The sequence below is a fragment of the Sorex araneus genome, chromosome 4 (genome assembly GCF_027595985.1).
Source record: "Sorex araneus isolate mSorAra2 chromosome 4, mSorAra2.pri, whole genome shotgun sequence".
In the NCBI taxonomy this organism is placed as follows: domain Eukaryota; kingdom Metazoa; phylum Chordata; class Mammalia; order Eulipotyphla; family Soricidae; genus Sorex; species Sorex araneus.
In genome coordinates, this window is record NC_073305.1 from 10,503,480 (window position 1) to 10,526,176 (window position 22,697).

The window sequence follows — 22,697 nt, forward strand, 5'->3', positions numbered from 1 at the left end:
GGGCTCCACCCACACTCCTGCCTGCTGGAGTTCCTCCAGGTGGGCTGGCGGGTGGGGGGCGCGGGTGTCTGTATCGTGGGGGCGGAGAAGCCCAGGCGGGTCCCCTGCCGTGTTCATCCTGGCGATCGGATCCCCGTCCAGACGGTTCCAGGAAGGAAGTGCGGCCGCGACAAGGTCCGCGCTCAGGGTCTGGTCTGTGAGCGCACCCAACAGACGTCGAGCTGGGGACGGTCCCAGGGAAAGCGGCTCTGTCCCCGCGCTGGGGCACTGGCAGCTGAGCAGGCGGCTTCCAAGGGAGCGTTAGACCCTCAGGCCCAAAGACGGTCGCCGTGACGTGGAACAGCCTAGACGTCAGCACCGTCCCTGGAGCCTTCTGTGATGGTGCGGCTGGCCCGGAGCTGCTGTGTCCAACGTGGGAATCAGCCCCCGGGCGCGCGTGGCAGCACCTGGACCGAGGCTCCAGGTTCTTTCATTTTATTGTTGACCGTTATTTCATTTTCACACATTGAAGTGTTCTCTGGTTGGTGGTGGCCGTCATTTGGACAGGGTAGGGCAAAAAGAGAAAAATGGACAGAGAAGGGCCCTTGGGTGGAACCCGGACTCGGCCGCCCCCGCGCCCCGGGACCCTGCTGTCTTGTCACCCCCTCGAGGAGGGGTCTGTCGCTGGAGACCTTGAGGGAGGAACCAGAGGGCCAGGCCCGGTGGGAGAAGGACAGCTGGGCCTTGTCAGATTGTGCAAGCCGCGGGCGGGGGGCCAGCTGTGACCACTGGCCAGCAGCAGGCGGAGGCCATCAGCGGCTCCTGAGGACGTGGCCAGCTGGGGGAAACGTCCAGCCGCACACGAGGCCCTCAGGCCGGAAGCAAGGGTGTGAGGGGCCGTGGGCAGACGCCCAAGCCCGCCCTCCCCCAGAACAGCGGGAGCAGTAAAGGGGGGAAACTCTAAAACCTGGAAAGGACAGGCAGCTCTGGGGGTCCCAGATGTCCCCCACCCCTCAGCGTGGCCCCCAGGCGCGGTGGGGTGTGGCTCTGGGGTCGCAGGCCGGTTGTGGGGACCCCTGGGGCGAGGAGCTGGGCCTGCCTGGCCCCTGTCTCTGCCGCTGCCCTCCTGTCCTGCCGGGACACACACCCACCTCTGAGCAGAGGAAGGACAGAAGACCAACGGGGTCAAAGGAGAAACGGGGTCAGAGGCCGGCAGGAAGTAAGATCCGGCTAGAATTCACTAACTTTGCATTTTCTCTTTTTCCTGCTGGCTTTCTATTCCTGCGGGAGAGTTTATTTTATTTTTATTTTTTTGCTTTTTTTGGGGGGGTCTCACCTCGGCGAAGGACAGGGGTTACTCCTGGCTCTGCACTCAGGAATCACCCCTGACAGTGCTCAGGGGACTATATGGGATGCTGGGAATTGAACCCGGGTCGGCTGCGTGCAAAGCAAACGCCCTACCCACTGTGCTATCACTCCAGCGCCTCCTGCGGGAGAGTTTAGCCCTTGCTGGGCGGACTCCAGTTTCCTTTGGGAAACTGTTAGTGAACAGCAGGGCCCGAGCCTGGTGCTTCCTGCTGGGGAACCCGCACCTCCCCCTCCTGGCGTGGGGGCAGAGGGGCACGGCGCTCTCACGGGGCGGGCAGGACCCCGATCCAGGCTGGGCTCGATCCCTGAGACCCCAGCTGGCCCCCTGAGCTTGCCGGGAGTGAGCCCTGAGCACCGCCAGGTGTGAGCCCACCCTCACATACACAAAACAAGATCGGGCCCAGACCCTAGTACGGCCGGTAAGGCACTTGCCTTGCACGCCGCCAACCCGGGTTCAACCTCTGGCCCTCCCACCCAGACGGTCCCCCGAGCACCACTAGGAAAGATTCCTGCGTGCAGAGCTGGGAGTTACCACGGAGCATCTCCAGGTGTGGCCCGAACTCAGAAGCAGGCTGACACAGCCCCCCCGGGAACCAGGGCGCGGGGAGGGGTGTGAGGCTCCCGCTGGGGCCTTTTGTGCTCCCCTGGGACCGGGAAAAGGCTGCAGGAACAAGCCAGGAGGTGCGAAGAGTCCAAGGTAACGCTTGCAGACCGCACTGCCAAGTGAGGGGAGGAAGGAGTGAGGGGTGGACAGGTCAACCCTGCTGGCCAGGGCGCCCGCGCCGTCTCTCGCCCGAGCGTCTCTCAGCCAGGGGGCTGGGACTTAAAGCTCGACAGCCTTCTGGCAGGTGCCCCGGCCGGGAGCAGTGCTGCCCAGTGAGGCCCTTCCTCCCGCCCTCCCTGCTGCCCTCATCCCCAGGCCCCCGCTGCTGTCCTCCCTCTGCCCAGCCCTCGCGGGTGAGGCTCCGGCCTGAGCGCAGGCCCAGGGCCCAGAGCCCGAGGCGTCTCTGCTCTCCCTGGTCCCTTTCCTTGGCCTCCAGCCAGAGTCTGACTAGGCTGGGGTGCGGGCTGTGCCCCCGCAGGCCTGGGGGGTGCACCACGAAGCAGCCGCTCTCCCCTTTGCCCGTGGCCTCGCTGCAGCCCCCTGGACGCTGAGGCCGTCAGACTCACTCCAGGTCACTAAGCCCGGGGCCTCTCGGGGGGCGCTGTGCGAGGGAGGGGGCGAGGGGAGGAGAGCCAGGGGTGCAGGAGGCTGTGGGCGCGTCTGGACCACTGACAGCGGCACTCAGTGGGTGCTTGGGGTGGATTCTGGTTGCTGTCTGTTTGGGGGCCACATTGGCAGTGCTCAGGGGTTCCTCCCGGCTCTGCACTCAGGAATTACTCCCAGCGGTGCTCAGGGGACCCTTTGGGATGCCGGGAGTCGAACCCCGGGTCGACTGCGTGCAAGGCAAACGCTGTCCCCGCTGGGCTATCGCTCTGCCCCCCTGGGTCCTGAAGGAGCTGCGGTGAGGGGCAGAGCGGGCCTGGCAGGGGTGGGGGTGGGGGTGGGGGAGCCCAGCGCACCCCGGACGCCCCGCGCAAACAGCTTCTCCACAGCCGGCGGATTCTTGGAAAATTCCAGAGTGCGCGCTCATGGGTCCCGCTCTCCAGAACCCGCGGCTTCCTCTTCTCCCCCCTCCGTGCCCGTGACCCGGAGTCGCCTAAGGAGGCGGCAGCTGGGCCGGGTCATTCCAGAGCCTCTTTCCAAACTCTGTCTGCCGGAGAGCAGCGGCCGAGGGTGTGCCCCGGCTGCCCCGTCCCCTGGCTGCAGCTGGATGGGGTTACTCTAGGTCTCGGGGCCTGTTGGGGGGGTGCTCAGACGGTTGCCCTGGGCAACCGCGCCTGGCACTCAGCCGGGTATTACTGTCACAGCGGGAAGCTGGGGCAGTGGCGGGGTCCAGTATGCTCGAGGCAACCTGCGCTAAGAAACTCCCAACGGGGCCGCCCCTCCCTCCCACGGTGCTTGGTACAGCTGTTAAGTGATTCAGCGGGAAGGAAGCTTCTAGTGGAAAGACGGTCTCCTCAGCGCACTTTAAAATGTCTCCACTGGGTGGCAGCAGTGAGTCTCAAGCCCTTAAGGGCGTACACCTACCCCAGAAATTCTGTATTATAAACTGGTGATAAATCTGTTGTAGATCTTTGGGGCCTGGGGGCGAGGGAAGGGCACAGTCTCTATGGTGCTCACGGGCCATGCAGTGCTGGGGATCAAACCCAGGGTCTCTCAAATACAAGGTATGTGTCTGTCCCTTCAGCTATATCCCTGGTCCAATAATATATATATTATTATATAAATATATATATTTATATAATATATATAAAATATATATTATATAATATATATAAATATATATATTTTATAATATATATAAAATATATATATATTTTTTTCTTTTTGGATCACACCTGGTGATGCTCAAGGGTTACTCCTGGCTCTGTACTCAGAAATAACTCCTGGAGGTGCTTGGGGGACCAGACCCCAGTCAGCCGCGTGCAAGGCAGACGCCCTCCCCACTGTAATATCTCTCTGGCCCCAGTCAATTCATTTTTAAAGGAGAAAATTTCTCCCACTGAAACTCAGGACCTCTCGATTCTGGCCCGGCCCAGTCTTGGCGAGCCGCCCCGTAAGGAACTGCTTCTCGGTGGGCTGAGGGTGCTGATTTTTAACTCCTGGCTCCCGTCTCTGCTTCTGCCTTTACAGTAGGTCTGTGTGTAGATCCGGTGACCCCAAAGAGTGTCCCATGAACTGTACGTGGGTCCTTGTTCCCCAACAATATTGGTCCTGGGAAATGCACTAAAGTGAATCCACATAAAATGGGATCAAAGAGAATAGCTGTGTACCATATCGGACTGAAAATATCACTTAAAAAAGTCTTTTTGAGGGGGGGTGGAACCACACCCGGCAGTGCTCAGGGGTTTCTCCCAGCTCTGTGCTCAGGGGGCCATGTCGGGTTCCCGGAGGCCCTCCCGAACACAGCTGGGTGTGGCCCCGAAACAACAGAGATTGGGGCTTGTCCCCACTGCTGACCTTTGCCCTTCCCTTGCGATCACAGAGTGGCTGCCATGGCTCCGGACTTCTCATCCCCACAGGGCGACGTCCAGAGGCAGGGAAGGAGGGGCGAGGCCTCTGCTGCTGCGGGTCTGCTCCAGCTCCCTTCAGAGAAGGCCCTGCCCCTGCACTCACTCACTGAAGCGGAACCCGCAGCCTGCCCCTGGCCCTCCCCAGAACACGAGCGCCCTGAACTGCACCTTTGCAGAGGCGGGAGGGGCCGGGGAGGCCGCTGGGGGCCCGTCCCTCAGCCCGAGTCTCCCCTGCCCACAGGTCAGAGAGCACCCAGCGCCTGACCTCGCCAGCAGCCAGCCCGGGGCCGACAGCCAAGAACAGTGACGCTGCGGACGGGGGTCCTGGGGCCCCCGAGGCCCCCAGCGAGCGAGCCTGGCCCCCGGACAGCAGTTGCGAGAACCGCGCCCTGGACGCAGGTCTGTCCCTGCCCACCGCGCTGCCCCGCCTCCCCGGGCCGGAGCTGGACTCCCACCCCCCGGGGGCCGGGCTGGGTGGGCGGGCGGGTAAGCACCCCACCCTGAGAGCAGGGGGAGACGGCCACAGGGAGGGGAGGCCCCACCTGCACGTCTGGGCTGGAAGATGAGGCGTCGGCGGGGAGGGGGGGACTGAGGTGGGCGCTGCCTGGGACAGAGACCCCCACCCCCAGAGCCCCTGCCAGACCACTGCCCCAGGCATGCCAGACGCTCTTAATGACGGTGGCGCCATTGGTGCCATGCACGCACCCCGTTCCCACGGCCTGAACACACGAGCACATACATACACACGCATGCAGGTGTATGTGTCTGCACGCACACAAGCATCACACACACACTCCCACACGGTGTCATCAAGGCCTCAGGACAGAAGCGGGTGGCCAGGAGTCCTGTGGCTGTGCCCGCTGCTCAGTGCTCAGTGCTCGGGGCGGGGGCCAGCGTCGGAGCGTCCACACTCCCGGCCTGTCCGAGCCTCTCGGAAACGGCGTCCCCGAGGCCCCGGGTCTCTGCCCGCCAGGCACCTCGCGGGGCACAGCAGCTCAGGACGGGCCTCTAGGAGCCCGGAGCCCAGCGGGCGGGTGACGGGGAGAGGCTGGTCCCTGATTCACAGCCCGAGAAGGTCCTAGAGCCCCGAGGTGTGGGCTGAGCCGGCCCCTCCCGCGGGGCGTGACCCAGAGGCGCTGCCCACCCCACAGCCGGTGCCCAGCGGCCAGGCCTGGCCCACCGCCCCCCCACCCGGGCCGGGGGCAGCAGAGCGCGGGGAGGACGCCCACAGAGGGGCGGGGCTGTCCCAGAAGGGGCCCAACGCTAGGCGCGAGGGTCTCGGCCTATCCGTGCTGGAGACCCCGGGGGTCCCCTGGACACCCCTCCGACCATGCCCCCCCCGCGTTAGCGAGGCGGGTGCCTTGGGGGGGGCGCTTCCGCCACAGCCCCCCAGCCCGCAGGCGCCAGGGTCCGGCTGAGGGGGACACAGGCGGCCCGAGCGGCAGTGCCCCCCAGGGAGGGAGGGAGGGGCGCCTCTCCAGGGGCCCTTGGGTGAAGCCCCAGGGGTGGGTCACGTGGGAGGGGCGTGGCCTCTCTGGGGGCGTGGCCTGCGGCAGGGCCGCTGACCCCGCCCGTGTCCCCCAGCTGGTGCTTCCCCGGGCGTGGACGAGCAGCTCTTCCGCTCCGTGGAGGGCCAGGCGGCCTCTGACGACGAGGAGGCCGCGGCCGAGAAGTGGCGAGAGTCGCCGAGGCCGAGGCCCCCCGCCACCGTTGGGGGGCTGCTGGCCGGCCTCTCCAGCTGCGGGAGCCGGTAGGTGACCCCCTGCCCACTAGGCCCTTCTCAGGCCCCTCGTCAGGCGGGGCTTCTGGGGGCTCTGACCCAGGGCAGAGGCCGACTTGCAGCAGCTGAAGCAGGAAGGAAGCATGTTGCAGCAAGTGCCAAGGCCCTGGGGCACATGGAGGGGCACAGGGACCCGTAGGCCCAGGGAGACAGGCCCATCACAGGCCCGCTGGGTGTGGCGCTGGCCTTCCTGGGAAGGAGACGGGGTGCCCCAGGCTGTCACAGCCCAGCTGTCCTCCCCTGGCCCCCGGCCCCGGGGCCGAGCAGACTCTGGAGGCAGCTGTGACTGGACTCCCCTCTGCTGCAGGTGCGGTGACCGGAAGCTGGTGACCTACTGCATGGACGGAGCCGAGCCCTGCGCCCAGCAGCTGGGGAGCCCGGCCTGCGGCAGGAGCACCGAGCAGCCCCCCGGGGAGGAGGTCAGCCCCCACCCGGGCCCCCTCCAGAGATGACACAGACTCAGAGGAGACCTGACACGCATTTGGGGGGGCTAATTAGGGGCCCCTTTGGCTTAGCCCCGCACAGAACAGGGAACTAGCCCGGTCTGTGTGAGTGTGTGTGTGTCTGTGTCTGTGTCTCTGTGTCTGTGTGTCTCTGTATGTCTGTGTGTCTATGTCTCTTTGTGTGTATGTGTTGTGTTTGTGTCTGTGTGTGCGTCTGTGTGTATCTATGTCTGTCTGTGTTTCTGTATGTATGCCTGTGTGTCTGTGTCTCTGTGTGTGTGTGTGTCTGTGTCTCTGTGTGTGTGCAGGGTGTCTCCTGGCTCAGTGCTCAGACACGGGCACAGCTTGGGAGGTCTGTGGTGCTGGAATTGACCCCCGGCTCCAGCCCCCAAACAGGAAATGAGCACACGGAGTTGGGGGGGGGCAAGAGCTTGGGACGGGAGCGTGTGCGGGCTGTGTTCGAGTCCCGCTACCGAGGGTGCCTGAGCACTGCCGGCGGCCCCAGGACTGTCTGTGTGAAACGTGGGGCGGGGAGGGGGCTGGAGGGGCTCGGGAGCTGGTGTCCATCGGGCTGCCTCACCTCGGCAGCCCCAGCAACCTCGGGCCAACCGCCAGCACTGCGGGGTCCCCTGAGCACTGTGGAAGGAGCCCTACGGGAGGGAAGCCCGCGGGGGCAGTAACGCGCGGGCGGCCGGGAGGGGGCGCTGCGGGCCGCGCCCTGGGTGCGGTGCTGACAGCCCGTTGGCGCCAGGCCGAGCTGCGGGCGGAGAACGAGCAGCTGCGGCTGGAGCTGCGCATGGTGGAGGCGGAGCGGGTGCGCCTGTCGCTGCTGGAGGAGAAGCTGGTGGACGCGCTGCGCCTGCTGCGGCGGCTGCGAGACCTGGTAGGGCGGCGGGTCCGAGCCCGGACGGGGGAGGGGGGAGGGGACGGGTCCGAGCCTAGATGGGGAGGGGGGGGAAGGGGGCGGGTCCGAGCCCGCTCGGGGTCCCACGGGGCGGGGCGGGGGCGGGTCTGAGCCTGCCCGGGGGCAGGGGCGGGGGTCCTATGTCAGTGCCCAGGGTCTGAGCCCGCCCCCGGGGGTCCCATGTCAGTGCCCAGGGTCTGAGCCCGCCCCCCGGGGTCCCACCCCCGTGCCCGGCTCTGAGCCCGCCCCCCGGGTCCCATGGGGGTGCCGGCTCTGATCCCGGGTCTGAAGCTGATGAACCAAGCAGGGAGGGGTGTGGCCCGGCGACTCTCACCAACCAAGGGGCACCCCGAGGTCAGGCCCCTGCAGCCTTCGAGCACTGGGCACCAGCCTCAGGGCCTCCTGCCCGGCCTGTGGGACCCCCGTCCCCGGATGCCCGAGTGGGTGACCGGGGCTGGCATCAGCTCCCAGACGGTCAACATCCTTCCCTGGGGAGCACCTCAGAAGCACAGTGCTCCCTCCCGCTGATGGGTGCGGGCTGGGGGCTCCTCCCCACCCCCCCCAGGCCGATGTTTGAGAAGCCACTCGGGCCGGTGCAGTGAGATGGGGCGCCGGGCACAGGACGGGCAGCCCAGGGTGTGAGCAAGGGGAGAAGGGCCAGCGCCTCAGCAGGCGGGGGAGGGGCCTTAGGTGCTGGTCGCTCAGTCCTCCGGCACTGCGGGGTGTGCCCAGAGCCTGTTCTGAGGAGAGGGGCACCGGGACTAGAGGGGAAGGAGGGCAGCGTGGGGCGGGGGTGGGTTTCTGGACCGGAGCCCCGGGGATCAGGAGGCGGGGGCTGCCCTCCCGCGCCAGCAGCTGGGCCCGCACACAGCCCCGCGGTGGGAGAGCCTGAAACAGCCTCCCCCCACCCCGCAGGAAGGGCCGGAGCCTCCTGCAGCCCCTGCAGCCCCAGCAGGGCCCCCGGGGCCGCCCCGCGGGGAGGGCGCTGGCCCTGCTCGCGCCTCTGGGGTCCGCCCCCCGCACCCCCGCGGGCCCCTGAGCCGGCCAGTGTGACCCTGAGTGTGGGCGGGGCACCGCCGGGGTGTCCCCCAAATCCAGGAGGAGAGAACAGTGCTCAGGGCCCAGGGGCTGAGCGGGCCCAGCTGCTCTCCCGGGGACACAGCGCCGCCCCGTGGCAGCCGGCGTGAGCACAGGGCGTCCGTCGGGCGGAGCAGCGGGCCAGAGCGTCCGGGCAGTGCAGGGCGAGCAGTGTAGCTGGGCGGCTCAGTGGGCAGTGCGGCTGCATCCGCACACAGGCCGTCTGCACACGCGGGGCCTCCCGGGGCCTGGCCCTGCCCTGCCCTGGCCTCTGAGGTCTCTGAGAAGCCCCCGGAGGGCGCGGCACAGCCGCCGGCCACGGCCTGTCTCCTTTCTCCTCAGAACATCTCGAGGAAAGCGCTGGGCAAGATTCTGCTGACCACGCTGGATGCCTGCGGGCCCCCCCTGGAAGGTAGGCGCCCCCCCCGCTCCAGGAGCCCCCTCAGTGGCCGCAGGACCTGCTGGCCAGGACAGCCGGGCAGCGCCCAGTCCCAGCACTCTCGGACCCAGAAATGCCGTCGCTGCTCCTGCCCGGAGCACAGCCTCGGCGAGACAGGGGTCGGGGTCACGGCCGAGCCCCCTGCCCCCGGGCTCGCTGGGCCAGGCACTGGGGGGTGAGTCAGGATGCTCCCTGTGCCTTCACTGCACCCCGAGAAGGAAGGGGCGCAAGTGCCCCCATTTCACAGATGTGGGGACTGAGACCCGCAAACCAACCCGCCACTGCCCGGACTCTGGGCATCTCCCTCTGCACGACACTACGAAGTCCAGGACAGCAGAGCCACCCCGGGCCCGCTCACGTCCAGCAGAGCATGGCGCGCGGAGCATGACCAGGGTCCCCCCGCCAGGCGCCCCGGCCAGGGCTCGAGCGTGTGGAGAAGCCCCAAGCATGCGCTTCTCGTCCTTGCTGGGCGCTGGAGGGGGGCGGGGCCCGGGGGCAGGGGGAGGGGACACACGCAGGCTGACCCTGCCTCTGTCCTCCAGAGGGCACGCCCGGACCCATGGCCACCCTGGACGCCCTGCGCCAAGCCCTGGCCAGCTGCGAGCTCTTCCAGGGAGAGCCGCTCGCACCAGCCCCTGCGGCGCCCGCACTCCCCAGCCCCCTGCTCCTCTCCTGCTGAGTCTCGGCCCGGCCGTGGGAGTCTGCGGTCCAGACGCCATCCCTGCAGCCACTGCAGTGCCCGAACACTGTCAGGCCAGCTCTACAGACAGCCTCCACAGAGACCCACCTCCACAGAGACCTGCCTCCACCATAGACCAACCTCCACAGAGACCAGCCTCCACCATAGACCAGCCTCTACAGAGACCTGCCTCCACAGAGGCCAGCCTCCACCACAGACCAGCCTCCACCACAGACCAACCTCCACAGAGACCAGCCTCCACCACAGACCAGCCTCCACAGACACCCGCCTCCACAGAGACCCACCTCCACAGAGACCAACCTCCACCACAGACGGGCCTCCACAGAGACCAACCTCCACCACAGACCAGCCTCCACAGAGACCCGCCTCCACAGAGACCAGCCTCCACCCAGACCAGCCTCCACAGAGACCAACCTCCACCACAGACCAGCCTCCACAGAGACCAACCTCCACCACAGACCAGCCTCCACAGAGACCTGCCTCCACTGAGACCAGCCTCCACCCAGACCAGCCTCCACAGAGACCAGCCTCCACCACAGACCCACCTCCACAGAGACCAACCTCCACCATAGACCAGCCTCCACCACAGACCAGCCTCCACAGAGACCAGCCTCCACTACAGACCAGCCTCTTGGTCCTAGAGGAACAGGAGCCACCCGGCCCTCATCAGACCAGCTCCCCGAGCAACAGAGGAGAGAGTCCTCCCAAAGGGTCCCCCGCCCCGGCCAGCTGAGGGTGCTTCCGGCGACGCTGAGCTCCTGCCTGGGAGCATCGGGGAAAATCTCCCAGCGCCGTTTTTCGGGCACCCGCTTGCCCCTCACCCCGGGGCCGCGTGACGATGACGATGGTGCCCCGAGAGGCCGGAAACTCAGGGTCCGGGGCCAGGGCCAGGCTGTCACCCGTACAGAGACACGGCCCGGCCCGCCCCCTCGCTGGGCAGGAGGACAGAGGCCGCCTCCTCCCCGGGGCCCAGGAGCCGAGCCGCTCTGCTCCGCGTGGCCGCCCGGGGTGCCGGTGACCAGCCTTGCACCTGCCCCCTGCCCTCACCCTGGAGAGAGACGGAGAAGCCTCTTCCCTTCTGCCCCGCCTCCGGGCGTCCCTTGCCACAGGGCCGGCGAGGACGGTCACCTGTATGTCCGGGCAGCTGGGGGTGGGGGCGAGTCAGCACCATCCTGAAAGTGGGGGGAAAGTGTCTGGTTTCCAGCCCCGCGTGTGTGAGCCTGGGGGTCTAGAGAGCTGCACCCCCAAACGGGAGAGATGGAGAAGCAGGACAGGGGAGTCGCCAGCGTGGACGCCACGCTGCAGGAAGCAGGGAGGGAGGGAAAGCTGGGCGGGGCAGTGGTCAGGCGAAGGCTCTGGTGGGGCATGGGACCCCGAGTGACACGCCAGGTGCCACCGTTGATGGTCACGTGATCCAAGCAGCTTCGCGGCTTGTGACCCCCCAGCCTGGCCCGGCAAGCAACCTCAGACCACACCCCAGCTCTGGAGCTCAGACGGGCCCTGACGGGCACAGACAGACTCGGCAGTGACCCCCGGCCAGCAGCACAACCCAGAGCCGTCCCAGGTGGCGCCCATGAGCACGTACGCAAACTCAGAAGCCACCAGAAGGCTCAGTGATGCTGCCAGTACCGCGGCCACCGGGTTGTCCAGCCCCAGCTGCTGTGGCGGAGAATGGGGAAGGCTGCAGGGGGCCGTGTGCAGGGGGCCACGGTTTCTGACCTCCCTGCAGCACCTCAGAGCCTCGCAGTAAAGGCCCGGGGACAAATATTTCGGCACTTCCGTCAGAGGAAGAGTTTGTTCCCCGGTAACTGGATGGAAGGAGGCGGGTGGAACCCGAGACATGGGGAGGGTGTTTGCCTTGCATGTGGCCAGCCTGGGTTCGATTCCCGGCATCCCTTATAGTCCTCCGGCCATCACCAGGAGTAAGCCTTGAGCAAATAAAAAAAAAAAAAAAAGAAGGTGAGTGCCGTAACAAGCGGGACCCACCTAGAAACAACAAAAATATGTTCACCCCAAATTAACTCCAAACAGATCACAGGCTTCTGTGTAAAATTCAGAACCATCCAACTCCAGGGAAATAACACGGGGGCCTGGGGGAGCCAGATGCCCAAGGAGTCGCTCTATCTTACATGCCACAGCTCCGGCACGACCCTTCCAGGCTGTTCCTGTCAAAATTGGAGGTTTCCAATCCAGAAAAACTGTCACAGGAAAGAGAATTAAAGTAAGTAAGTGCTGGGAGGGGCTGAGAAACAGCACAGAGGGGAGGCAGGCATTGCCCCGCAGGCGGCCGACCCGGGTTCGATCCCCGGCATCCCAGACGGTCCCCAGGAGTCACTGGGAGAGGACAGGGCAGTGCTGACTGATCGCCACGTCAACTCACACGTCTCCAGGTCCACAGGACAGACCGCACCAGACTCGGACCGCCACGGTCACGCTAACTGTGGACTGCGGGTGCTGATGTGACAGCGTCGGTCACTGGTCACCGTGACGGCACAACACTCAGCGGGAGGCTGTGGCCAGGGTGCGGGAGAACAGGAAGCGAAGGGGGGCTCTGGGCTCAGTTCTTCCCGACCCTGGGTCTCCCCATTCCTTTAGAGCAGAGCCAGGCTGGGGGCGCGGTCAGTGACAGAGCTCGTGCCTTGCACGTACGAGGCTGTAGATTCAACCCGTGGAATCACACACTAAAATATGCATTAAATTTTGGGGGTCAGAGGGACAGTACAGCAGCCAGGGCACTTGCCTTGCATACAGCCACCTGGGTTCGATCCCCGGCACCCCATTGGGTCCCCTGAGCACCGCCAAGCAGCTCCAGCAGTGATTCCTGAGTGCAGAGCCAGAAGGAAGCCCCAAGCATCACCAAAAATAAAGAAAAACAGAAAATTTAAAAAAAGGAGAAAAAAAAAAAAAAGGAGAATCCCTGAGTAGGGCCAGGAGTAAACCTTAGCACTGCGGGCTGGGCCCCAGCCCCGAAACCAAATAAACAATCTCTGGAGCTGGAGAGGTAGTCCTTGCTGGCCTTGCACACAGCCGACCCGAGTTCAACCCCCGGCAGCCCACCTGGGGCCCCAAAGCCCCGCCACTCCCGAGTGCAGGGCCAGGAGCAAGCCTGAACCCAGCGGGGTGCGGCCCAAAAACCAACCAAGAGAAAGATGAACACTTTTTAAGAGGCGCCCCTCGGCCCTGTCTGTGGACTGGGCCTTGGTGGAGCCTTGCTGGCCCCTCAGCCTCGCCGAGCCGCAGCCGGGGGCCCTTTCCGTCCGCCATGTGGAGTGACCAGAGCTTGAGAAGCCCTCGGCCATGGGTGTGACCTTAAGCATGGCCTGACTTAAGGGTGGCGGGTCCCAGCTGCTCTCACAGTGAACGAGTTTGCGGGGACACTGGGGTCTCCCCGGCGAACGGCCCAGGCCAGACGGCAGGTGGGCACCCACAGCCATGGGCGGGGTCTCCGCCGCCCGCCCCCCCGATCCTGGTCTTCAGGCCCCGCCTCGTGGCCCGTTGGTCCCCACCGAGCAGGCAGGGCCATCGATAGCGTCGATGGCTGGGAAGGGGTGCGGTGAGGAAAGTGTCACAGAAAGACGGGGCTCACCCCTGCCGAGGGGAGCACGGGGCCCCCAGCTCTGCCTGAGGTGAGGCCTCCACAGGGTGGGGGCAGGTGCTCCATTCCCGGGAACCCGGCATCAGGAAAGAAAATGGGGGGGGGCCACCAAATAGGGCGGAATCCCTCCACACCTGCGCTGAGTCTCGGCCACAGCCCAGCCCAGGGCCTCCGGGGTCCCGTCCCGCTTCCTTCGGAGCCGAGTCTCCATGTCACACGGCTGACGGGAACCGGGAACGTCCCCGTCACACTCGGGCCCGTCTCTCACCGCCTCCACCCAGTGGGAAAGCCACAGGCCCCCGAGCGTGACGTCCACTTAGCGACGCCCTTGCCCAGCCGAGAACGGGGCAGAATGGGGCGTTTCTTCCCAGCCGGGCCCCTCAGAGCCGGCCACTGCGCCCTCCCTGCACCCTGGCTCATGCCAAGGCCACAGGAGCCGAGGCCTCCAGCCACCAGCCGTCCCAGGACCCTGGCCCCAGCCGCGGTGCTGACCGCTGCGTCCAGAGACCAGCACGGCCCAGCCAAGCCCCGAACTCTCCAGCAGAAAGTGTGTGAGGAAGAGGGGCCGGAGCGATAGCACAGTGGGGAGGGCGTTTGCCTTGCACGCAGCCGACCAGGGTTCAATCCCCGGCACCCCATATGTTCCCCCCAGCACTGCCAGGGAATAACCCCTGAGCCTGGCCAGGAGTGCCCTAAAAGCCAAAAAAAATAAAAGAAAAAGAGAGCAAGAAAGTCAATGAGCACATTTTCCCTTACTGCATCTTTGTGGGGGAGACGATGTCTTATGTAGCAAGGGGTAATAAGTATACTTTTTTTTTTAATTTTTGGGTCACACCCAGCCGTGCACAGGGGTTACTCCTGGTTCATGCACTCAGGAATTACTCCTGGCGGTGCTCAGAGGACCATATGGGATGCTGGGAATCGAACCCGGGTCGGCTGAGTGCAGGGCAAACGCCCTCCCTGTTGTGCTATCACTCCAGCCCCCAATGAGTATAGTTTCTAATAAAAATAAATTATGCTTCACCAAAACATGGTGTGATGGCTGGGGGGGAGAGGGGACATGACCTTCAATAGTTGGTGACCGGTGGAGACCTGGCAATAACCCCCAGCAGGCTGGGGAAGGGCAGGGCCCTTCTGTGGGCACAGCGTGGGCTGAAGGGGCATTCAAGGGCACAGGATGGGGGAGGGGAAGGGACTGTTTGCTGGGGGCAGTGACCAGACGGGCAGATTTGCGCAGGTCTGAGGGCTGATGGCCCGAGGGCCAGGAGGACACGTGAGCGGGGCCTGCAAGTCCCATACCTGAACTGCTGGTCCCACGGGAATTGGCTTCCAAACAAATTCCAAGAGAAAATGATCTGGAATGTCAAGGTCAGAGAGATGGTTCGGGGCTGGAGCTCTGCGCCGGGTTCAGCCCTCGGCACTGCACGGCCCCCTGAGTACCAGGGGGAGTGACCCCACCCCCCAGCACCCCTCGAGCACCATCAGGAGTGACCCACCCCCCAGAATTTTCAGTGTGAGCTCCCCCAAAAAAAAAACTTTTTAAGGATGATAAATGTGGGGGCCGGAGCAATAGTACAGCAGGTATGACGCTTGCCTTACACGCGGCTGACCCAGGTTTGATCTTCAACGACCCATAAGGTCCCACCCTGAGCACTGCCAGGAGTAATTCCAGAGCACAGAGCCAGGAGTAAGCCCCGAGCATCACCAGGTGTGGCTCCAAACCAAAACAACAAAAAGAGTTCAAAACAGTGGGCAGAGGGGCCGGAGCGATAGCACGGCGGGTAGGGCGTTTGCCTTGCACGCGGCCGACCCGGGTTCAATCCCCGGCATCCCATATGGTCCCCCAAGCACCGCCAGAAGTAATTCCTGAGTGCAGAGCCAGGAGTAACCCCTGAGCATCGCCGGGTGTGACCCAAAAAGCAAAAAAAAAAAAAAAAAAAAACCAGCAGGCAGAGAGCACTGCCCCCTAAGCCCAGGGCAGCCCCTCGGTTTTTGCTCTAGCCCTGGGTGGAGGGAAGGCAGGACTCGCAGGGACTGGCTGACTGTGCCAGCGCCTCTCCGGAAAAAAACAGGAAAACGGGATTTTAGCCGTCGTGACACACTCTACCCGGGCCCTCGTTTATTAAGGCGCCTGTGGGATTGTTCAAATGACCTGAAAGTCGGGGAAATGCCTGCAAATGTGAAAGCAATGCCCTCTCGACTCTGACAATTAAATTTCCCTGTTGCCCTTTAATCGCCTTCCTTCAACCTCCACCGGAAAATAGGCTGAGGTTGCACACACCTGCCACTAGGTGGCGACCGACTCAGGGGGACAAGGGGAATGGTCGGAGCCACTGCCCGGCCACCAGGGAGCCCCAGCGCTGAGTGGGCAGAGTGACGCCAAGCAGGCCGTGTCCTCTCTGTCCACCCCAGCGGTCCTGGCATCTAACACACTGTCTTTGTGGGGAGGAGACACGGTTTGGGGGCCACAGTCAGTGGTGTGCTCAGGGGGCCACGGGGTCCTGGGGGTTGAACCCGAGTCCAGCTTGCAAAGTTTGTGTCCAGCCCCATCGAGCTACGTCCCCGGCCTCAGCTCACTCTTAAAACTGTTGGAAATGGTTGTAGGAAGGGAAGTTTGTGGTCTCTCGTCCAGTGAAGCCAGTCCCACCGGCCACGCAGACGGTCACACTGGCCAGGTGGGCGTGTGGACCCGGGGGTGGATGGGTTGAAGCTCAGAGAGGTCTTTGGCACTGAGACCGTCATTTGCAGTGACTGGGAGGGACCGGGAGGAGGATGCACAGAGAGATCAGTCAGAGCCAAGAGCCTGAGGCAGGAAGATTCTAGAATGTCTGGGGGGGGGGGGAAGCAGATCTATTTGGTTGGAGGTTAATAAGCAAAGAGTGCCCAGTGGGGTCAAGAAGTGGGCAGGAGGGGGCACGACAGACCAGACAGTATGGGCCTGAAGCACTTGCTTTGCAAAGAGCCGCCCCCAGTTTGATTTCTGGCACTGCGTGGTCCCCCAAGCACCTCCAGGAGTGGCCCCGAGTGCTGCCAGGGGTGGCGCAAGAATCTCCCTGCCAAAACAAAGAGATAAAATAAAGAAATAGGCAGGAGCCAGCTTGCAGGGGCCATGGGGGAGTGGGGTTTATGGGGGGTGGGGTGGGCACTGGGAAGCTGAGGGGATAAGGAGCCACCCAAACAGGGGCAGGACGGGGAGAAGGGGAAAGTTCTGGAACAGGTCCGGGCCAAGGCTTGGAGAGTGAGCAGAGACCGACCTTCCGGGGCTCTGGGCTGGAGAGATGGTGGATCGGGCGACAGCAGAGGCCGCAGGGCCGAGGCCACTTGTGTTCTGGGGGGAGTGACCGAGGGGAGACTCGGGTAACGGCAGACAGCACCGTGACGGGCCGCAGCTGCAGTATGGCAGGGCGGGCACTCGCCTGGCCTGCGGCTGACCTAGGTCTGATCCCTGGCACCCCTGTTCCTGTTGAAGCAACGACCACCACCACCTTCGGGGTCACTGCCCCTCAGCTGCTTTCTCACTTGTTCCTGTCTGTCTGCTTTGGGGTGACACGGGTGGTGGTCGGGCATCACTCCCACTGGTGCTCGGGGCGGTGCTGGGGGTCGGACCTGGCTCCTGTGTACAAAGCCTGCACTTGGGGGGCTGGAGAGACAGTGCAGCGGGTGGGGCACCTGCACACGACCAGCATGAAATAATCTCCAGCACTCTGTACGGTCCCCGAGCCCCCCTCCCCCAGGAGGAAGTGCAGGGTACAGTAGAGAGACCCCTGAGCACCAATGGGTGTGGCCCAAATGCCTTTTTAAAAAAAAAAAAATAAAACAAAGCCCTGCTGGACCCTCTGAGCCGCCCCTGGGCCGCTTATCACGCTTTCTGGGCAGGCGGGGGCCCAGGCGGGGGCCCTGGGGAAGAAGTAAGTGTCCACTTCCGGCCTGGGGCTCAGCCAAGGCTTGGTCATCGCAGCCGCAGGCGGGGTCCCACTTCCCCTTGCAGTATCCCTCGCTTCCTGTCGACAGCCAGCAGGGCCCCGAGGGCTCCCCCTCTGCGCTCAGGGCCCCTGGGTCTGGGGGGTGAGGGCAGGGCTGCGGCCGCCCGGGCCAGGGACACCCGCAGCCCATCTGCCCTGCGCGAGAGGCCAAGCGAGGCAAAGCTGGCATCTCTCTCGGGGGAAGCTCAGGGAGGGCCCCGGGGCTGCAGTCCAGAATCACTGAGGACCCAGGTTTCTCCTGCTTCCGGCTCTGCCCCATGGACCACCCTGGCCACCCCTTCCCTGGCCCTGCAGCCAGCAGGACACGGAGCCAAGGAGGAACAGCCGACTTCCGGGCTGCACCTGGTCATGTGACTGCATCTAGCAGCAAAGGCGCCTGGGAGTTGTAGTCTTTGACTAGAAGGCCAGGTGTCCAGGTCAACCTTAGTGCGCACCCAGGGAGAGTGGACATAGTGGGGCTGACGGTATCCCGGGGTCAGCGTGTGAGGTCGTGATGGTGAGAAGGGTACAAGGACAGTGACAAGGACATTGGCCTGGAAACCACGATGACCTCCGGGCTGGGCTGAAACTGGCGCAGCCACAGTCCCAAGCAGAACACGTGCAGGTGCCATTGGGGGGGTGGTGCTTGAATGAAGCTGTTGCCGGTGGTGTCCGGTCCGTGGTGGACCAAGGGCAGAGCCCAGCAGACAGAGGCCGGCAAGCTGTGAGGCCAGGATGCCCAAGGCTTATGGTCATGAGCTGGGGCTGGAGGAAGACGGAGTTCAGGCAGACAGGGGTGCCCAGAAGGCAGGGGAGATGGAGGGAGAGCAACAGACAGCCTGGCCGACTGCACACGGCCCCCACAAGCTGGGGTTTAGATGCGGAGCAGCTGCTGGGAAACCAAGAGCCAGGCGGAGTGGGGCTCCCATTCTGCAGGGGAAGGAGCAGCAGAGACAGCAGGGGTGAAGACTGCCTGAGAGAGGGTTCAGAAAGCGGGTCACCCGGGCAGCCGAAAACCTCCAGAACCCAACCGCTGCCGTGCTCAAGGCGGCTCCCACAGGCTCAGGCAGAGCCTCACGCATAAGTAAACGTATTCCTGGGCTGAGTGGCCACATTTGTGGCCGCGTGACACATCATAAGATCCACCCGACCCATTCTCCCAGGGTACCACACCACATCTGTTTTTTTTTTTTCTTTTTGGGTCACACCCAGCGATGCTCAGGGGTTACTCCTGGCTTTGCACTCAAGAATTACTCCTGGCAGTGCTTGGGGGACCATATGGGATGCCGGGGATCGAACCCGGGTCGGCCGCGTGCAAGGCAAACGCCCTACCCGCTGTGCTATCGCTCTGGCCCCACCACACCACATCTGATGGGGCTCAAACAGTAGGCAACCAATCATAGATGGGAATATATGTGTATATATATATACACACACATATATATATATATATATACAAATATATATACAAAAGTTCATAAGGCTCAACCTTTAACAACATGTTAGTGATATCTTACAGGTCTTAATGGCCCCTGCCAAAATAGAACAATCTTCACACTCTTTCTCCTATGGATAAGTTTTTTGTAGCATTTTCAGCGGTTTTCATAACAATGCAAAATATATTATTTTGGTTCTGTGTTGGGACAGGAATTGGGGTTTGGGATAGAAACATCACAAACATGGTGGTGAGAAGGTGCAATGGTGGTGAGATTGGTGTTTGAATATTAAATGTAGTAAAATGTTATGAGCTACCTTATAAAATAAAATAAATGGGGCTGGAGCGAAAGTACAGTGGGGAGGGCATTTGCCTTGCATGCGGCCAACCCAGGTTCGATTCCCAGCATCTCATATGATCCCCCGAGCACTGCCAGGAGTAATTCCTGAGTGCAGAGCCAGGAGTAACCCCTGAGCATTGCCGGGTGTGACCCAAAAAGCATAAATAAATAAATAAATAAATAAATAAATATTTTAAAAATTAAAATTTTGAAAAAATAAAATTTAAAGAAGGCGGGGTTAGAGGGGGGACTGGGGTCAGAGTGATAGTGCAGAAGGAGGGCATTTGCCTTGCATGCACTGGGCCTGGCTTTGATCCCCAGCACCCCATGTGACCCCTTCGAGCCATGCTTGTAAGGAGTGATTCCCTGAGCACAGAATCAGGGGTAAGGCCTGAGCACCACTGGGTGTGGCCAAAAAGTAAAAAAGGAAGCAAGGAAGGAAGGAGGAAGCAAGGAAGGAAGGAAGGAAGGAAGGAAGGAAGGGACGGAGGGAAAGAAAGGAGGGAGGGTAGGAGGGAGGGAGGGAAGGAAGGAAGGAAGGGAGGGAAGGTGGGGGGAGGAAGCCAGGAGTAGGGACAGAGGCAGGGAGGAGAGGGCAGAGTGGGGCTAGTGTCCAGAGAGGGGAGGGAACTCGGCCTGGCTGATGGGATGTGGGAGTGAGGTGAGACGGGTCCGGGCACCCTGGTTTCTGGCTGGGGACTGAGCAGAGGACGGGGCCGGCCCTCCAAGGCGGGGAATGCTGAGGCGGGCAGGGCTTAGGCACTGGGGAATACAAGGGCTTGTGTCCTGCAGAGGGCTGCCCAAGTGACCCTGGCACCCGAGGCTGGGCTGGAGAGATGGGGGGCTCAGGGCAGGGGGCACGGGTGCAGCTGGACTTGCAACCCAGAAGGAATATATGGGACTGAGTGGGGGGGGGAATGTCACAGGCCACAAAGCAGAGCAGAGCAGGGTGGCAGGAGGTGCGCTGTGGTTCTTGGCACCCATGCGCGCGTGCTCACACACACACACACACACTCACACACACACACACACACTCACACACACACACATACTCACACACACACACTCCTAAAGGTGGGCAGCCATGGGCAGCCCTGTCCCCGTCCCAACACACCTGTGCCCTGGGCTGAGACCGCCAAGGCAGGGGCCATGCAGGGGGGGGGGGGCTGTGAGGGCTATCAGTCAACTGTGGCTGGGCGGGCGGGCGGCCCCTGGAGGAGGGATACGCCGGGCTATCTCCACCGCTTCCTTCCCCCCTGCGGGCCCCCCGCGGCCAGACGTGCAGGGCCCAGAGAGGAGAGTCCAGCTGCCTCGGAGGTAAGAGCCGGCGCTGCCAGCCCCGACCCCCTCTTGGCCCTTCCCTCTGGAGGACAGGGCGGGCGAGGGCTCGGCCTCGGGTTCTGGTTCTTTTCTTGGGGAGAGGGCAGTGGGAACACACTTGTCGAGGCTCAGGGCTTGCTTCTGGCTCCCACTCGGGAATCACTCCTGGCGGTGCTCAGGGGAGCTTACGGGATTCGGGGGATAACCCGGATCACCACATGCAAACGGGCACCTGCTACCGCCTGGGCCCCCGATCCTTCCCTGAGAGGCAAGCAGCCTGCTACAGACACACAGACACACACAGACACACACAGAGACACACAGACACACACAGAGACACACACATAGACACATACAGACACACATATACACACACACACAGAGGCTGGGGCAGCCCCTACAGATACACACACACAGATACACACACAGACACACACACAGACACACATACAGAGACACATACACACAGACACACACATAGACACATACAGACACACATACACACACACACAGAGGCTGGGGCAGCCCCTACAGACACACACACACAGATACACACACAGACACACACACAGACACACATACAGAGACACATACACACAGACACACACACGAGCTGGCAGCCCCCTACAGACACACACACACACACACAGACACACACAGACACACACAGACACACATACAGAGACACACACACAGACACACACGAGCTGGCAGCCCCCTACAGACACACACGCACACACACACACACACACAGAGGCTGGGGCAGCCCCCTACAGACAGACAGACACACACACATACAGATACACACACACAGACACACACACACACACACACACACACACACACACATGCTGGGCAGCCCGCACAAGTCGCTCCCCTCTCTGGCCCTAAGTGTCCCAGCCCAAGGGTCAGCTGCCCTCAGTGGCCTCGTCCTGCCCTCGCAGCCCCCGCAGTGGGGCCTGTGGCAGAGCTGGCCTTGCGGTGACCAACAGAATGGGCGGCCGGGCTGAGTCAGGGGCCGGGGGCGGGGGCGGGGCAGCCTGGGAGGCCCCTGCGTGGCCCTTTCCCCAGCCCAGGGGCCAGCTGGGAGCTGCCTGGACCCTAAGGAGGCGCCTGCCCTTCCCCGGCACGCCCTCGCCCCTGCACAGCCCGCTGTGCCTGGCCCCCTTTCACCAAGGCAGGGGGGTGGGGGGGTGGCTCTCCGCCCCAGGCCCCCAGGGACCGGGCGCCCCCCGCCCCCCGCCCTCACCTCACGGCCCTCCCCCCCTCCCCAGCCCGCCCGATGTCTGCCGGGAAGACCCTGCTCGTGCTCGTGCTCCTGCTCCTGCTCCGGGGGTCCGCGGCGGGCGCCAGCGACTGCCCCGCGCCCTGCAGCTGCCAGCCCCTGGACACCATGGGGCTGTGGGTGGACTGCGCGGGCCGCGGGCTCTCGGCGCTGCCCGCGCTGCCCGCGCACACGCGCCACCTGCTGCTGGCCAACAACAGCCTGCGCGCCGTGCCCGCCGGCGCCCTCGACCACCTGCCGCAGCTGCAGACGCTCGACGTGGCGCGGAACCCCTGGCACTGCGACTGCGGCCTCACCTACCTGCGCCTCTGGCTGGAGGACCGCGCGCCCGAGGCGCTGCGCCACGTGCGCTGCGCCAGCCCGGCCCTGGCGGCCGCGCGGCCCCTGGGCCAGCTCACCGGGTACGAGCTGGGCAGCTGCGGCTGGCGGCTGCGCGAGGACGGGGCCTGGCGCCGGCTCTGGGTGGACGTGGCGCTGCTGGCCGTGGCCGCGCTGGCCCTGGCGCTGCTGGCCGCGCTGCTGTGCGCGGTCTCCGAGCCCCGGCGCTGAGCCCGGGGGGCCGCCCCCCTCCCCGCCGCCCCCCGTGAGCGCGCAATAAACCTGCAGCTGCCCACCCACGCCGAGTCGCTCTGCGCAGCCACGCAGCCTGGCACCCGCGCCACGGGCCTCCAACAGGCACTTCGGGCCTTCCTGCCCCCCTCCCCGCGTTTCTAGTAAAACGGGCTCTCCCCGCGCCCCAACCCAGGCACCCCCAGTTCCACCCTCTCTGACGCCCAGGGCCCGCTCCTGCCTCGGCTCCTCCAGCCCCTCCCCAAGGCCCACCCAGCAGGCAGCAGAGGCGGGTGCGGTGGGGGTGAGGGGCGCGTCGTTCCCCACCGGCCTCTGGCACTCAGCCCCGTCCCTGAAGCCACGAGGGCCCTTCTGTGGCGGCAGAGCTGTGCCCAGGCGGCACC

The 22,697-nt window shown here is 63.9% G+C and overlaps 3 protein-coding genes across 3 annotated transcripts in view; 2 read left to right on the forward strand and 1 right to left on the reverse strand.

Moving 5' to 3' along the window:
• EFCC1 (EF-hand and coiled-coil domain containing 1) overlaps positions 1–9,786 on the forward strand; it is a 28,387-nt gene extending 18,601 nt beyond the window's left edge. Inside the window, exons 4-9 of the mRNA XM_055135004.1 lie at positions 4,706–4,863; positions 6,049–6,214; positions 6,552–6,663; positions 7,439–7,570; positions 9,011–9,080; positions 9,650–9,786. Coding sequence (XP_054990979.1) covers positions 4,706–4,863; positions 6,049–6,214; positions 6,552–6,663; positions 7,439–7,570; positions 9,011–9,080; positions 9,650–9,786 — 775 coding nt within the window. The remainder of the gene's footprint in view (positions 1–4,705; positions 4,864–6,048; positions 6,215–6,551; positions 6,664–7,438; positions 7,571–9,010; positions 9,081–9,649) is intronic.
• Positions 9,787–9,867: 81 nt separating this feature from the next.
• Positions 9,868–13,613, reverse strand: LOC129404207 (uncharacterized). The gene is made up of 4 exons (XM_055135005.1): positions 13,537–13,613; positions 10,936–10,951; positions 10,255–10,844; positions 9,868–10,189 (listed from the first exon to the last, which is right to left on the reverse strand). The coding sequence occupies exons 1-4, from the start codon at positions 13,611–13,613 to the stop codon at positions 9,868–9,870; spliced, it is 1,005 nt and encodes a 334-aa protein (XP_054990980.1).
• Positions 13,614–21,741: 8,128 nt separating this feature from the next.
• GP9 (glycoprotein IX platelet) lies at positions 21,742–22,293 on the forward strand. Its single transcript, XM_004613202.2, has one exon. It carries the CDS (start codon positions 21,742–21,744, stop codon positions 22,291–22,293), a length of 552 nt encoding a protein of 183 aa, XP_004613259.1.
• Positions 22,294–22,697: the final 404 nt, after the last annotated feature.